General features: G+C 37.5%; 1 protein-coding gene across 2 annotated transcripts in view; it reads left to right on the plus strand.

Moving 5' to 3' along the window:
- Positions 1–17,665, plus strand: part of ALCAM (activated leukocyte cell adhesion molecule) — a 128,674-nt gene that overhangs the window by 82,582 nt on the left and 28,427 nt on the right. For both annotated transcript variants that reach the window (XM_032219744.1, XM_032219743.1), the window contains exons 3-8: positions 656–875; positions 3,708–3,772; positions 9,569–9,656; positions 12,833–13,015; positions 16,857–16,984; positions 17,348–17,477. In XM_032219744.1, coding sequence (XP_032075635.1) covers positions 656–875; positions 3,708–3,772; positions 9,569–9,656; positions 12,833–13,015; positions 16,857–16,984; positions 17,348–17,477 — 814 coding nt within the window. The remainder of the gene's footprint in view (positions 1–655; positions 876–3,707; positions 3,773–9,568; positions 9,657–12,832; positions 13,016–16,856; positions 16,985–17,347; positions 17,478–17,665) is intronic.

Raw genomic sequence — 17,665 nt, forward strand, 5'->3', positions numbered from 1 at the left:
ACATACTTCTACATAGGAATGCTGAAAGATTTTTTAAAAAGTTATGAAAACTTGGAATTTTCTTCTAGAGTAGGGAAAATAAACTCAAGAGATTTTAAATAGAAATGGAGAAAATTTCTTTTACTGTATTTTTAGAACTCTATTCTGCAATGAGAAGTAATCAGGCACAACATACCAAAGTAGATATTATTCAAGATTGGGAAAAGGGTTAACTGGGTGAACAACTATTGATTTATTGTGCTGCACAGTTTTTTTTTAAAAAAAATCTTTTGATTAGCATGCGGTATTGTCAATGCCTCACAAACTCATAAGCTTTGTGAAGTTAGTCTACAATCTAAGCCACTGTGGGCTGTTGCTTAAAAATCTGGAAACTGGCCAGTTATCAGGTTGGAAAAAAATGGCCAAATCTTTACATTCTATTTTCAATAATTTTCCAGAGTTGTAATATATTTAACTAGAAAATTGGATTCGGAAGCCTTGAAAAACTGAATGTATTTTAATTGTTCATAATGTGTATTGTGTAAATATAAAGTAAGTATTGTATATGAATAACTCTGTTTTATTGAAGTGACATAAAACATTTGAGGGAAAGATAAGAGTCATCTGGTATGAGATAAGCAGCCGTATAAATTTGATAAATATTTCTCCCTTCTAGGAAATTGCAAACAAGGCTTCAGAGTCTATTGCTTTGCGATCTGCAAAAAAACCAAGTGCACAATATGACAATGTGCCAGAATACAAAGACCGAATAAGTCTTTCTGAAAATTTTACCCTGTCCATTAATAATGCAAGAATTGGAGATGAAAAGAAATTTGTATGCATGCTTGTAACTGAAGACAATGTCTTTGAACAGGCTACACTCGTCAAAATTTTCAGTAAGTACCGCTTAATTTCTCTAAATAGAAGGATAACGTCAAGGCCACTGAAAGCCATCAAGATTCTTTTCAAAAATTACCAATGGATTGTAATTTTTCCTGCAACATAAATTAAAAATTACATGGAAAATTATCCTAGTGATTGTATTTAAGTTAATTTTACATCAAATTGAACGTTTGTCCCAGTTCCTTTGTACTAGCCTGTGATATTATTGAACTGCAATTCTCAGTTTCTCAGTTCATGGAACATTTTTTCTTGCAGTTGTCATGCTTGTTCAAAATGGTGACTTCTAAAGTAAGGGGTTGAACACTCCCTGAAAAAGGGTGAATTGCAATTCTGAAATTTTTAGTACTTTCCATCTGGAGAACATCAACCTGGGAAAGGATGATCTAATACAATGTGTCTTAATCTTGGCAATTTTAAGACACATGGACTTTAGCTCCAAGAATTCTGGGAGTTGATGCTCATATATCTTAAAAGTTGCCAAAATTGAGAAACACTGGCCTAAAAATTCAGTAATTAAAATTAATAGAGCTGAGGAGAAAAGTACAAATTCTGCAACCAATTACTTCTCTAACATAAGACTTAAGCATTCACTTTTTGAGCAATAATTTGAAAAGATTGAGCATATCTGCCAGAACAAATTTTTATTCCCTCAAATTGAAATTCAATTTTTACACGTTTAAAAACACTTGTAAATATCTAATACTCAAAATTAGAATGCAAATATTTATCTACATGTTACGTACTGTAATAAATAACTCCAGTGGAACTTGCATAGGAATATATATATGCCTCAAGAGTAATATAGAGATTGTTTTTGCACTCACTCTTCAAGAACATTTTTCTCTAAAATCTAATGTGGAACAATAGCAGCTTCATATATTGTTTGCTCTATTTCTATACTGGGTGGCAAGGAGCACTTCTTTCTTACAGCATTAAAAAATTAAAATCTCTGATCTATGAAGCAAGTTGGGGAGAATTACTCGGAGAAATCTTTTTAAGGAATAAATCTTACTGTCAATTTAATGGGAGAGAGAATAGATGTAGTGTTATAATTGTTCCATTAATCTCCAACCTAATTTTAGTTTTTGTGAGGTTAATTTACCATGAGAATATAAGAATAGTCCTGTCAATTTTAATTGAGCATTTTTTCCTCAAAATTTGCCAAACAAATGACTCCAGGCTTTGCACAACCAGGAAATGGAACTCTTATCTCTCATATTATTTTCTTTCATCCGGTATTTCAGATATGCTGCCCCTACTTAGAAATAACATTGACTGTTCAAGAGAGTTGTTAAAACTATTGTATTTTTTGGAGTATAAGAACCAAGATTTTGAAGAGGTAAATTGAAAAAAAAAGTTTTTGCACTTTGCAGACCTCCCCAAAACGGCTCCGTTTTTTTTCCCCCAAAAAAGGGCATGAATAACCTTTAGGAGGCTTGTAGAATGCTCCTGGGGGGTGCTCCCCCAATGAGCAAAAAACGGCCCATTATTTGTGAAAATGGGCCTGTTTTTTGTCAAAAAAAAGGGCATGCATAGCCTTTAGGAGGCTTATATTCTGAAAAATACAGTATCCCCCCATTAATTTATTCAATGCCTTTTTAATGTCATACAAGTCAGTGGATATCATCTTGTCCTATGGTAATGAATTTCACAGGTTAATAATGTACTGCATGCAGAAGTATTTCCTTTCTACTTCAGCATGCAGTACATTATTAACCTGTGAAATAGGTTAGAATCTCCTTCAGTTTCTTTGGATGGCCCATGGGCCTAACATTTTCAGAAAAGGAGAAAAACTATTGTTGGTGCTATGCACAAATTCATATCTTAATCATAGCACCACATTCCCCCCCCCCAAAAAAAAAAACAAATGTTCTTATTACCTTTCTTCCAATCCTAAAAGGATCAAACATTGTAGCTTATTCTTATAAGGATGTTATTTGAGCTCTCAGTTAATTTTTATTACCCTTTCAATAAATCTATTATATCTGTTTAGAAATTTGATAATTAGAATTGTGCAGTATCTTGCATGCAGTCTCACTAAGTTTCTATAAATGTATTGTAATATTGACAATTTTATTTTAAATCATTTCTTAATGATTTCTAGAGCTGAATTTGGTTTTTTTTTCCTCTCAGTTGCCAACCAAGTTGACATATTTATTGATATTTACTTTATCTGGTTAGTAATGGATGGCTTATATCTATCAGTATTGTTACAATTATTTGAGCTCTTTGCATACATAATACGAAAATATAATTCTGTTACAATGACGGTTTCTCACATAATTTGATTCCATCCATGTTGAGAAAGCTGCATAAAGGTAGTCCTCACTTAATGACTACAGTTGGGCCTGGCAACTCTGTCACTGTGTTATTGATAAACAAGATAATGCATGGCTGCAACTGACTTAATGACCTCACTTTTGTGAGATTATTAAGAAATCACCTGTGGTCATTAATTGAGGTACTGTATCATGTGAATGTGATTTGTGATTTTATTGCTGGATTCTCCATTGATTGTATTTGTTGAAAGTCAGCTGTGAAATGTACAAATGACAGTGACTATGGGACACTGCAAAGGCTGCAAATGCCCACTTGTTGAGAAGTGCTCAATCTCAATTACAGGACCTCAGGGATGCTGTGATCGTAATAAGTGCAAGGAAGGACTGTAAAATTGCTTTCTCAGTGCTATTGTAACTTTGAATGGTGCCAAGCAGTCATGCATTGAGAGTTCCCTGTATGTGACTCAGTTCCAAATATCTGAAAGTTGAAATATAACCCGTTTTTATTATTTTCTTTCACTAAAAAAAACAACCCACCAACAACAGAGCAACCATCAAAGCCTGAAATTATAAGTCAAGCAGAATTTCTAGAAACAGAAGAGTTAAAACTGGTAAGTGAACATTTTTGTCCTGTTAAATACCTTTAAGCTGATCTGTTATAAAATGTCTTGGAAAACAGGATAGGAAAAAAAACTGTGGTAAAAGGGACACTTAAATCCACAAAAGGGATTTGTGGAATCTTCCTTTTTGGGGGAGGATACAGAGCAACTCCACTTCAATTATACTACCGTAACTGTATGTTGAGTGGGAGAATTGCTTCCATGGGGTATCAAAATTATCTTACAGAAATCCAGGTTGTCCTTGTTTCATGAGCTTACCAGCCTCACAAGACTTATCAACTGTCTTATTTTGCTGGTTTTTACATGCATGTAGTATGTCAAAGGCAAGCCTTATGTTAGGACTTAAACAGAAAAGCATTATAATTCTCATTAGATTCTCCCATTTTATGTAATATATTGGGAAGCAAACAGAAAAGAATATAGTTATAAAAAAAAGCTATTTTGTAATAAAAAAGGCTTAAAGATAGATGACATCCTGAATAAATTGGCCACATTCTATGGAGTGTATGTAAATACAGCTGTCTACATAGTTAGTTTTTAATTAGTTAGTTTATTTGTCTTGTATGCCGCCCACTCCCGAAGGACTCCAGGCGGCTCACAATAAACAAGGGAATAGACAAAAACAACACTTTAAAATACGCAACATTCACAGTTTCCGTGGGGCTGGAAGTTTCACAAGCCCCCCGGCCTGCTGGAGCAGCCAGGACTTGGTGGCTTTGCGGAAAGCCGGGAGGGTAGTAAAGGTCCGGATCTCCACGTGGAGGTCATTCCAGAGGGCTGGAGCTGCAACAGAGAAGGCTCTCCTCCAGGGAGTCGCCAGCCGACATTGGCTGGCAGATGGAATCCAGAGGAGACCTAACCTGTGAGATCTAATCGGTCTATGGGAGGTAATTGGCAGGAGGCGGTCTCTCAGGTACCCAAGTCTGATGCCATGTAAGGGCTTTATAGGTAATGACCAGCACCTTGAAGCGGGTCCGGAGATTAATGGGTAGCCAGTGCAGCTCGTGGAGGATAGATGTGACATGGGTGTACCTGGGTGCACCCACAATCGCTCGCGCGGCTGCGTTCTGGACTAACTGAAGTCTTCGAACACTTCAAGGACAGCCCCATGTAGAGCGCGTTACAGTAATCCAGTCTTGAGGTCACAAGGGCGTGAGTGATTGTCTGAAGGGCCTCCCGATCCAGGTAGGGTCGCAATTGGTGCACCAGGCGAACCTGGGCAAAGGTCCCCCTGGTCACAGCCAACAAATGGTGTTCTTAAGTCAGCTGGGGATCCAGGAGGACTCCCAAATTGCGGACCCTCTCTGAGGGGCGTATAATTTCACCCCTCAGCCTGAGAGATGGAATAATTGGCCAATCTTTGGGAGGGAACATCAGAAGCCACTCGGTCTTGACTGGATTGGGTGCCAACTTGTTTGCTCCCATCCAGACCCTAACAGCCTCCAGGCACTAGCACATCACTTCTACTGCTTCGCTGAGTTGGCATGGGGCGGACAGATACAACTGCGCATCGTCCGCGTATTGGTGGTACTTAATCCCGTGCCGGCGTATGATCTCACCCAGCGGCTTCATGTAGATGTTAAATAGGAGGGGGGACAGGACCAAACCCTGCGGCACCCCATAGTTGAGGGGCCTTGGGGTCGACCTCTGCCCTCCGACCAACACCGACTGCGACCTGTCCGAGAGGTAGGAGGAGAACCACCGAAGGACGGTGCCTCCCACTCCCACCTCTTGCAACCATCGCCGAAGGATACCATGGTCGATGGTATCGAAGGCCACTGAGAGGTCAAGGAGCACAAGGATAGAGAGGTGACCCCTATCCCTGGCTCGCCAGAGATCATTGATCAGCGCAACCAAAGCAGTTTCTGTGCTGTAACCAGGCCTGAAACCCGACTGAAAGGAATTTAGTTAAAGCTATTTATGGAATTACTGCTAAAATCTAAAGTAGCCCTGGTCTGTAAGGAGGATGCTCAAATATATATTTTATTAGGAAAACATTTCAAGCAGAATTACTTTCTATATTTTGTAATCTGAATATTTGGAAAGATTCCATAGCCTTCATCTGTGGCATTTATACATAGAAAACAGTACACTATATTCACCTTCCCTACCTAGCTATAATAATAGATTGTCCTCAACTTATGGCCCTTCATTTAATGACGATTCAAAGTTTCAGAGGCCTTGGAAAAAGTGACCTATATCTTGTCTTCAAAGTTACAATTGTCACGCTATCAACATAGTCACATGATCACAAGTTTGGTGCTTGGTAACTGGCTCTTATTTATAATGGTTGCAGTTTCTTGTGGTCAAAATTTGCAAACTACCCAACCAGCTTCCAACAAACACAGTCAATTGGGGAAGCAGGACTCGCTTAACAACTATGTGATTTACTTAACCACCATGTAGTTTGCTTAACCACCATGGTGATTTGCCTATCAACTACATAAAAGTGAACATAAAATTAAAACTAGTTATCATGAATCACTTAATGACTGCATCAGTTAATGACCAAAATTCCAGTCCCAATGGTGGTTGTAAGTTAAGGACTACTTGTATTATGGTTTAATGGATATCTTACATGTGTATTTTATTTTTTTAATTTCATGCAGGATTTTCTTTATAACACAATGATGTCTCCATTTATTTCATTATTTCAAATAATCTATCCTTATATATAACATTCTTAATTTCTTATATTTCTTTCATAATATATCCATGTTCCAATAGCTATACTAGTAAAAATGAATAGAGAGTATGACAGGACTGAGGAAAATGTAGTCTTCCAGATGTTCAAATTCTCATAATCTCTAATGATTAATCATGCTACTTAGAGTGAATTGGAGTTGGAATTCAAATCCCTGCCCTTGATTTATACATATATAATGATCTATTATGTAAGATCTGAGTTATACAACAATTGATTTAAAAGCTTAATGAAATGAAGACTTGCAAGACAAAGTGTAACAGGAAAGTTTTCAGACAGACAGACAGACGATGATAGATAGATAGGTAGGTAGGTAGGTAGGTAGGTAGGTAGGTAGGTAGGTAGGTAGGTAGATAGATAGATAGATAGATAGATAGATAGATAGATAGATAGATAGATAGATAGATAGATAGATAGATAGATTGATTTTCATGGGTATAGGTATGCTGGTCTTGTTGTATTCAGGTCTTTTCCTGTGTAAGATTGAGATTGTCTTGGCAACATTTCAGCGAGGTCTCAATCACCATCTTCAGGCTGGGTTTTGGATTTAAAGTGTGATCGGAGCTGCTGTCTTTCTGTAAACCTTGGTGGAGGTATGTGGAGTGCTGCCTTTGTTTCAGTAAGTGGAATGATTGGTTGTGTGGTTGTATCATGATTGGTAGATTGGTGCTGATTGGTGCTGGCTGCGTGTCTATTGTTGTTTCGTGTGGTAACGGCCTGGGTGGTGGCTGGGGCTCGTTTGTTGATTAGGACTGGTTTCCAGATGTCTGGTAGGCGGGAGGTATCATCACGTTTATTCATGTTGTGGGAGTGTTTCTCTATTTCGATGACTTCCATAATTATTTTCTTGTTGAAGTGTTCTGTTTTGGAGATTAACCTGGTTCCTTCAAAATTAATTTCATGTCCTGTAGCTTTAAGGTGCTGGAAAAGGGAGGAAGTTTTTTCTTTTTTTCTTACTGCGTTCTTGTGTTCTGTGATGTGTGCATTTATTCTCCTGTTCGTTTGTCCTATGTATGCTGCAGGGCAGATTTTGCATGGTATTTTGTAGACTCCTTGGTTTTCTAGCTGGATTTTGTCTTTGGGGCCAGCACCTTAAAGCAACAGGACATGAAATTAATTTTGAAAGAACCAAATTAATCTCCAAAACTGAACACTTCAACAAGAGAATAATTATGGAAGTCATCGAAATAGAGAAACACCCCCACAACATGAATAAACGTGATGATACCTCCCGCCTACCAGACATCTGGAAACTAGCCCTAGTCAACAATGAGTCCCAGCCACGAAAACTGATACCGGACCCAGAAAAAGTCAGGATGCAACCACCAATCACCCTCACCAGACTCAAACCCAAACCCATCCCATAGACAAAATGCAACCATCATCCAAATGCCAAACCACGGCGACATCACCAACTGCTGCATCCTCCTCCGACCCCCACACAAAGCAAACTGACACACGCTATGAACACATGGCCAGGCCGCAAACTTTGAGCCAAATCAAAGCCCGGGATGTTACACCTCAACCATCTGCTCAGGACATTACATCACAGAACTCAGGAGGTTACAATACAAAGGCTCAGGATGTTACAACACAGCCAATCCCCCAGGAGGTTGCAGCACAGGACTCAGGATATCACTACAATAGAGGTCAGGATGTCATCACACAGCCCATTACTCAGGCCATTACAACACAAAAGAACAATAGGCACACAGCCAGTATCTCAGCCACACAGGATGCTATGAAACAGCCGACTAATCTGCAAACATCAACTCTATCAATTAATCAAGATGTTACAACACAGCCAACCAATCCTGTAACAGCAACAAAGCCAGCATTCTACACCTTCCCACCAATATTTATGGAAAGACGGCAGCTCTGATCACGCTTTGCTCGCAAAAGCACAAATCTGAAGGCACCGGCCTCAAGATGACGAGTGAGACCTTGTTGAAATGTCAGCAAGATACTCTCAATCTTACACAGGAAAAGACACACACACACAGACACACACACAGATTAGATAGATAGATAGATAGATAGATAGATAGATAGATAGATAGATAGATAGATAGATAGATGATGGATGGATGGATGGATGGATGGATGGATGGATGGATGGATGGATGGATGGATGTAGATTTTGTAGGTATGCTGGTCTTGTTGAATTTGGGTCTTTTCCCGTGTAAGATTGAGATTGTCTTGGCAACGTTGGCAACGTCTCACTCGCCATCTTCAGGCTGGATTATATATATCACAGCAGAGCAATTTAATGTGAATCCCATATTAGTATATTGGAATTGTAACTGCAAAAAACACACACCATCTTCTGCCGCACAGTTACTACCATCCCTCATTATGAGGGAAGCTTTTTTTAAATAAAAGTATACAAGAATAGATGTGTTGAAAATAATAATTAAATATACTAGTAGTTACTTGATGAGCTAACTGGGACCAGAATTTCCATTATCAAGTGATGTAGTCATTAGATCAAAAATGATGTTACCACATTAGGGGGTGGCAATTTCAGTAGTTCTAGTCGTAGTCATTATGCTAGGACCTCCTATTTCTCCTGCCCTTCTATGTTCACTTTAAGCCACTCCTCACACTTGCCTGTTGTTCTCACCCATCTCCGTTTTTTTGTTTCCCCTGAATTTCACAGCCTCACTGCCCCAAATGTCCTCCTACCCCCAGCATTTTGTGCTTTGATGCTTCTGCCACCCCATCATCCCTTATTCTGTTACCCTGCTACCAATATATATTTGATGTCTTTTTCCACCTTTTCTCTGCCCCTGGCGATAAGAGCAGCATAATGCAGGGCAGGAATGAACAGGCCAGGTAGAGTTGAAGCACATCCTTTTGTCATAAATGCAGGTGGTGACTCTAATTTTGATACATGGCTTTTGAGGGGCTCAGTGTTTGTATTTCAAGGACGTGATATGTCTACCAATAGTTCAGTGCCATCACAAATGTGAACAGTCACTGAACAAATGTTCATTAAGTGAAGGCTATCTGTTATGAACAAAAGAATATGCAATGTCCAGTAAGCTTAAATCCATAACCAAATCATGTATTTGAATTCTTAGCTTGGAGAATGTATTACAAGAGATGGTTATCCTGCAGGAAATATAACATGGTTTAAGAATGGAGCTATTCTGCAGTATACTGAAGAAGGTAGGATTTTGTATCTAGATGTTACTGCATGCACGTTTGTTTATCTTCCTCAATCAGTTTAAAGTAAATTAAGCATAGAAATCATTGGCTTTGTTAACAGTGCTGCACTTTACACAGTAAACAATGTTGATTGAATTTTGTTGTATTTTTACAATTTTTTAAATAATAATTATTGATACAACTTAAAGTAGTTCTTTAAAAATGTTATCTAAGAACCAGCATGATATAATTGTTCTGCATGAGAAGCCTTAAGTTTTAGCCCTCCTTAGACTCAGAAGTAGCAGGCTGATTTGGGGCCAATCACTTCCTTTCAGTCCCAACCAGCTTCAGAGTCTTGTGATAAAGCAGTTGATAAGCCATATTATTATTGCATCATGCATTCATAAATAAAGCAGTATAAAAAACAAGTGCAGTGTAAAACTCAAATTGATTGAAGTAATTATGTATTGTTTATACACACTTTTATTTATTCTATGGTTCCAATTCTAATTATTTTCATTAATGTGATTCTATTCTTTCTAATTCTATTATGGGTATATTCTATTATATTCTAATTCAAATTCTTATTCTTATTCTATTCTGTTAATTTTAATTGATTTATGCTTTCCAATTTTTTTATATTCTAAATTGTTTTAAGTTCTAATTCTGTTTAAATTCTAATTCTATTCTATAATTCAAATTCTATTCTAATGGTATTCTAGCTCTGATTCTGTTCTAATTCTAATTACATTATTATTCTGTTTTAATCTACTTCTGTTCTATTCAGATTTTAATTCTGTTCTAATTCTAAATCTATACTAATCTAATTATTTTCTAATTTTGATTATATTCTATTTCTACTCATTCAAATTCTATTCAAATTCTAATTCTTCTACTCTTATTATAATTGTTCTAATTCTATTCAAATTGTAATTTTGTTCAAATTGTAATTCTATTCTTTTAATTCAGTTCTATTCTAATTCTATTCCTAATTCTAAACTATTCTAATTCTATTCTAATTGTTATTCTGTTCCAATTCTCTTCTAATCTGTTTAACTTCCACATTTATTCTATTCTGATTCTTTATTCTAATTCCATTCTAATATAATTCTAATTGCATTCTAATTGTATTCTAATTCTTACTTTTTTCTATTCTTTCTCTTGTAATCTAATTCATTTCTACATTTATTCTACCCTAACTCTAACTATTCTACTCTACTCTATTCTATTCTATTTCTTAATTTTATTCTAATTCTAATTTAATTCTGTTTCCCATGCCCTTGCCCCTACTTCTCTTCCCTTTTCTGCATCCCTCTCTCCTCCAAATTCCTCTCCCCATTCTCCTGTTGACCCCTGTCTCCCTCCCTTGCCCCTCCCTGTCCCCTTCACATCCCCACATCCTCCTTCAGTCATTCCATCCCTCCCTCATCCTTGCTGTCTCTTCTGTTCCCTTCTATATGTCCCCTCCCCTTCTTCCTACCTATCCCCGTTCCCTTCTGCCCCTCTAACAATTTCCCTTTTCCTCACTCTCCCTTGCTCTCCCTTACCTCTTATAACCTCACTTACCTCTGATAAATCATGAAAACATTTAAATCCCTCCCGCATTCATTCCTACCCACCCTTCTTCTCCCTGTCCCATTCCCCAACTCCTCTCTCCCTGTTCCTCCACCCTGGCCCACTGTATTTCTTTGTCCTGCACTCCTTCCTCTCCCTCTTCCCCTTCCCCATCCTCTCCCTTGCTCTGGTAATTACCTGCCTTGATGAAGTCATAAAGGTATTAAAATTACTCTCTCCCCTCTCTCCCTGTCTTGTCTCCCCCACTTTCCTACTAGGTCCATTCCCCACTTCTTCCCCTTCTTCATCCTGCTTCCTTCCCTTCCCTCTCCTCTTTGCCCTGTCCCTCTCCCCTCCCAATCTTACTCCATCTTTTTTCCCTTCCCCTTTCTCATCTTCGTTTCTGTCTTCCCTGACCCCTACTTCTCTCCTTTCTACCTTTTCTTCCTCCCATTCCCTATACCCATTCCCCTGCCTATCCCCTCCCCAAATCCTAACCCTGACTCTCAGCCTCACCCTCACTCTTAGCCTGTCCCTTACCCTTTCACCTATTCTCATCCTCGCCCTAACCATCTCGCCCCCACCCTAAACCTAACCCAAACACCTTCATTTACCTCCTTAAGTGTTGTCTACTAAAAGAGGGAAGCTTCTCCAGAGTCCAGGAGCCCTACCGAAGAGCAGCTTACTTCTAGGAGGGCATCTTTGCTCTGATAACTTATAACTGACAATAAATGACACTTTAGCCTGCTAGAATGAAATCATAAAGCCATTCAATTCCCAAGGAGATGATCCGCCTCCCTTATCCTCCTATCAGAGTTCATCTGCTCCTATACCTTTTATGACCTACACCCATGTCACACAAATCTCTCTAGAAAGCTTCCAAACCAATCACTAAAGCTGCCTATCAGTCATTTTTTTTTCCACGGAAGCCATAGGTCTTTGGATGTTGATTGCCTCTTGTTATAGAAGCTCCATTAAGCACTTCAATATTGTGAGCAGCTTAATAGTCTGCTGTTGGCTTTCTAAAGTCAGGAGTTGGAAGCAGACTTGACTGTGTTTAGGATAGCACTTGAAATAGATTTGTCTGCATAAAAATAACAGGATTGAATCTAACAGATTTCACAGATTTTAGTGGCACAAATTTGAAAACTTTGAATCCAGCTCATTGTCTGAAAAGATGTTAAACCAAAATTATTCACCCTGTCACATTTAGACTCATTGCAATATATATTAGGCATTGTTTTCTGTTTGAGAAAGGGGGAAAATATTTTAAATTTATTACTTACTTCTCTGTTCCACGTATATCTCTTGACATCTTGTATTATTTAATTAGTGAAGCTCCTTCTGTTTTCCTCATCAAAGAGGCCGGGTGCTGTAAATTTTTGAAAAATGACAATGGAAATGCAATATGGAGGGCAAATTAAACTGCATGCAAACCTATCCTAGGGGATCAATCTGCTTGTGTGTAACAATGACAAGAGGGTATTCTGCTTGAACAGAAGGTTGGACTAGAAGACCTCCAAATTTTCTTCCAATTATTGTTATTCAGTTATTCCATTTAAAAGAATAAATTTAGGATTAGACATACACAAGCTTTTTATTTGCAAGTAACTTTGTGTAAATCATGCTTTTTCTTTTAAAAGCTGTTGTCATAGATGAACAAATAGATGCAGATAAAGCCAGTGGACTTTATACCATCAAATCTTCCCTAAAATATAAACCAACAAAGGATGACACAAAGGCACAGTTCATTTGCACAGTGACATATTTTGGACCAACTGGACCAGAGATAATACAATCAGAATCAGCAGTCCCTGACATTTACTGTAAGTTTATTATCGTATAAATAACTTCATAACATAGATTTTACATAAATGATGCATTTCCAAAAATCAGACAAGCATTACATATTTATGTACATGCAGTTGTTTGCCATGTCTTGTCCTTCCCTTTTGAGAAAAGGTTTTTATTCGTTTAAATTAAGAAGCAAGAGTGAAATCTGCTACAACCTGTGCTTCCTAATATTTGACTTGCAGCCAAAACTACCTACAAAATGCAGTGGAATTTTCTCTTAACTATATAAGCATCTGAGTAGCTATTCCCCAAATGGGTATTCTGCGAACATATAACTGCGGTTCTGAAAATTCTCAGCAATGTTCATGATGGTTGGCAAAACCTGAGAAAAAGATTACGTATAATTTACCCTATTCTGGGTGTTTTTTTTCATTAACACATTCTAAATTGAGTAAAAGAAAATTAGATTGCCCCCAAATACCTATTGAATTTACAAACATTTTAAAGAAGAGATTAATTTATCTGATTCATTTGATTTCTTTTTTGAATCTGTACCTTCAGGCAAAATATGCTAGAGGATGGTTTTTCAATATATATAATTCTTAATGCAGGCAGGCGCGTGTGCGCACACACACACACAAACACACACACACAGACACAGTATATAGTTTCAATGTGTTTTATCTAATGGTTAAGGCAGAAACCAGAAGACTCTGAGTACTAACCCTGCCTTAGGTATGAAGCCAAGTTGGGTAATCTTGGTCAACTCATTTCTAACACACACACACACACACACACACACACACATACACACACAATATATAGCTTCAATGTGTTTTATCTAATGGTTAAGGCAGAAACCAGAAGACTCTGAGTACTAACCCTGCCCTAGGTATGAAGCCAAGTTGGGTAATCTTGGTCAACTCATTTCTATCTCATCCCTTGGCAGGAGGCAATGACAAACCACCTAAAGAAATTTTCAAGGACACTGCAGGAGCATGTCTAAGCAATTGCCAGGAGTGAATATTTACTCAAAGGCATGTGCATGCACACAGCCAAATACATGCACACATACACTATTTAACTCTTTCATTCCAAAATTCTGAACTGCGTTAAGGTTCTACAAGTATGGATCTTCAAACTTGGCAATTTTAAAACTTGTGAACTTCAACTCCCAGAATTCCTCAGCAAGCCATGCTGGCTAGGAAATTCTGGAAGTCGAAGAACTGAAGAAACTTCCTGGATAAGAAGCAAAATGTCAACAGGGGGAAAAAAACCAAGTCCAGTTGCCTTATGAAAAACACCTTTGGGACAACCATGACCTGTATGATTGAGAATCTACCCTGTTTCCCTGAAAATAAGACCTCCCTGGATAATAAGGCCAATCGGGCTTTTGAGAGCATGTGCTAAAATAAGCCCTCACCCAAAAATAAGCCCTCACCGAAAATATTGCAACACAGCAGCAGTCATGAGATAACTACGCTCGCAGCCTCCTGCACCTCAAAAATAATAAGATCTGCCCAAAAATAAGAACAAGCGCTTATTCGGGGTCAAAAGAAAATAAGACCCTGTCTTATTTTCGAGGCAACATGGTATATCAGAGGTGTCCAACTCGATCCTGCCGTGGACTGCATCAGAAATATGTTCGCTTTTGCTTATACCTATGGATTAAAATTCTCCTTTTTTTATAATGCTTGATTTGATTGATTGGATTGTTTTTGATCTCCATTTAAGGGTTTTTTTCTTTCTTAAGCTTGGAATATAAAGAAGATAATAATAAGGATTATAAAGAGGGTTGTAACAACAGGAGGAAAAGCAGTTACACTGCCACCTGGAGGCAGGATACATTGTTTTTTCTTCTTTCTCTTTGATCATTTGAGATTCAAGGTTCTTTCAGTTTGTTTACTGACAGTGATAGTAGGAAGAGCACAAGTTGTTTATACAGGTGCTTCTTGGAAGTTCTATCACTAGCTATTGGAGGGAAGACAACATTTTGACTTGAAAGATAATAAATGAACCTGTTTGAAGTTTATTAAAATAGCCTTGAACCCTATAGTGGCAGTGTCTGCAAAATTGAAAGAATGGCTCAGCAGGAAAAAGAAACTGCAACATTGCAAATGATTATGTTTGAAATTCAAAATCTATTAGTTGTGACAGAGAGAATTGAAAAGAGATTGGAGAATATGGAATACAAAACAGAAAAATCTGATGGAGAAACTGAGGATGTTTACCAAATGAAGAAAGTGGAGGGCAGAGTTCAAAAGATGGAAGAAAAAAATGAGCAAAGAGATAAGAAAACTGTGGATACTGACAACAAAGTGAGCGTGGTTGGTAGTGGCAAGAGCGGAATATGGAAAGGGGAGATAGATGGATTGGAACTCTACCCCAGACTTCAAAGCACAGAAGAAAAAATGAGATAAAAATTGACAGAGATAAGGAGAGAAATCTTGACAGAAGCACTAGTGATAACTAAAGATAAGCTGATGGAAAGAACAGATGTTCAGTTTCAAGCTTCTATGAGATACGAAAGGAACAACATGTTGCGAAGAGAAGTTTACACGATTTATTAAGAACGTAACTAGAACATTAATGCTACAAATGGCAAGAGATATAAGACCGTACTATTACTGGAAAGATACAGGTGGATGCACTAAAAATGTATAATAAAAATTAATTAAATTTCGTTTACTAGTAGTATGTATAAAATGAAGTGACAATAGCTATAGTTAAATAATAATAATGATAACAATACAATAGTTTGATAATATGAAATTTTATATAAACAACACATGGAGATTATGAGAGGGGGTTTAAAAGCTTTATCTAGAATATGTTATAAAGATGTATTGTGATTGGATGATTTTAGGATGATTTAATGGAATGTTATCATATAATCCTATTCTAGATTTTGAATATTATATTATAGTCAAATTAAGATTGAGATATAATAATTGTGATATACATGAATATAGGTGAATTTTAAATATGCGATTTGATATGAAAAGCAGGTGGTGACTAAGGAAGAGGTACAAGGAAATACTGTAACCAACTGACACACTTTCTACAATTTGTAATGGAAGATGGGTTTTTTAATTTTAATTTTTACGTTTGTTTGTCCTTGTTTAAAAACAAATAAAATTGTGTGGGTTTTTTTAAGAAATATGTTTGCCCCTGGGGGGGGGGTGTATGGCCAGGCCTGAGGCAGTTCGGGCTGGTCTCTCACTGTCTCTGGGATGGCCCCATGGGCCAACTCCACAGCCTATCATGGGCTGGATCCAGCCTGCAGGCTGCATGTTTGACACATCTGATCTACATAGATCTACAAATCTTGAAGTTGCCAAGTTTGGAGTGCCTTTTTCTACAGTGATGTTTCACATATATGCACAGTGATGGTCAGTGGTTAGAATTCAGTATTGTAGGCTAGCTCTGCCCGCAGCCAGTAGTTCAGTCCTGACCAGCTCCGGGTTGATTCAGCCTTACATCCTCCTGAGATTGGTAAAAATGAGGACCCAAATTGCTGGAGCAGTATGCTGACATTTGTAAACCACTCAGAGAGTGCTCTAAAGCACTATGGAATGGTATATAAATCTAAGCCCTATTGCTATTTACCGATGTAGTCACTAAATGGGGTGTTGACTTAATTTTTGAGAGCACCATTTGGAGATAAAGAGTGGAAGCTCTGAATCAAGATTGTCAAACTGATGATTTCCCAGCTAAGACAGTCCAATATTCGCAGGGTGAGGCCCAGCACTTTTATATTGCATCAGATTCTTGATGGATACAGCTTCATTGCACTTGCTTGACACAGATTTATTTTACCCTATCTTATGTATTTGGGAGAGGCAGATTATTAACCAGTTTGTTGCTTTACAGATCCCACAGAAAAGGTTCAGATTGAGATTCTTTCACAAAGAAAAACAATTAAGGAAGGTGATAACATTACCCTGAAATGTTCAGGAAATGGTAATCCTCCACCTGAGGAGTTCTTATTTTTCATCCCTGTAAGTATTGCTTATCTATGCAACCTCTTAAATCTGGGGAAGCCACAATTTGGTTTAGACAGGAAGGTGTCTTTCTCACAGTAGTCTGTTAATCAGTCTTACATCTTTCCATTCCTACCTTCCCAGTTATTTTATGTTTTTCTCTAAATTTCATTCAGTTTTACTTTTAAAATGTGTACATGACAACTCTATGCAATAGTTCACTATATCTGTGACATCATCAGTTTTACATAAAATTGATCAAGAAGGCTAGAGCAAGAAACAATAACAACAAAATCTGAAAACATAAGTGAACTAGAAGTTGTACACAAAACATAGACATTATATTGTACTGCAAACTTTTATTTAACCTTTTTTTTAAAGGGAGAGCCTGAACCAATTCAAAGTTCCAGTTTTCATGTGTTGACTGATGTAAGAAGAAATGCAACAGGCGAATACAGATGTTCTCTGATTGATAAAACTTTGATAGATTCCATAACAGTTACAGTACATTGTAAGTAATTTTCTTTCATTCCTTCTTATAGTTATATATCATTTTGTAATATATGCCAAGGCTTTTGCCACACTTTTTGTCTCTTGATTGAATTATACATGGATGTTTCTGTCAGAGACCAAGTTTTTTTTAAATTCATATCTGAGGCTTATTTTAAAAGTTCAGAGGTATTATTTTTTTCACATTCA

The sequence above is a fragment of the Thamnophis elegans genome, chromosome 6, assembly GCF_009769535.1.
Source record: "Thamnophis elegans isolate rThaEle1 chromosome 6, rThaEle1.pri, whole genome shotgun sequence".
Lineage (NCBI taxonomy): Eukaryota > Metazoa > Chordata > Lepidosauria > Squamata > Colubridae > Thamnophis > Thamnophis elegans.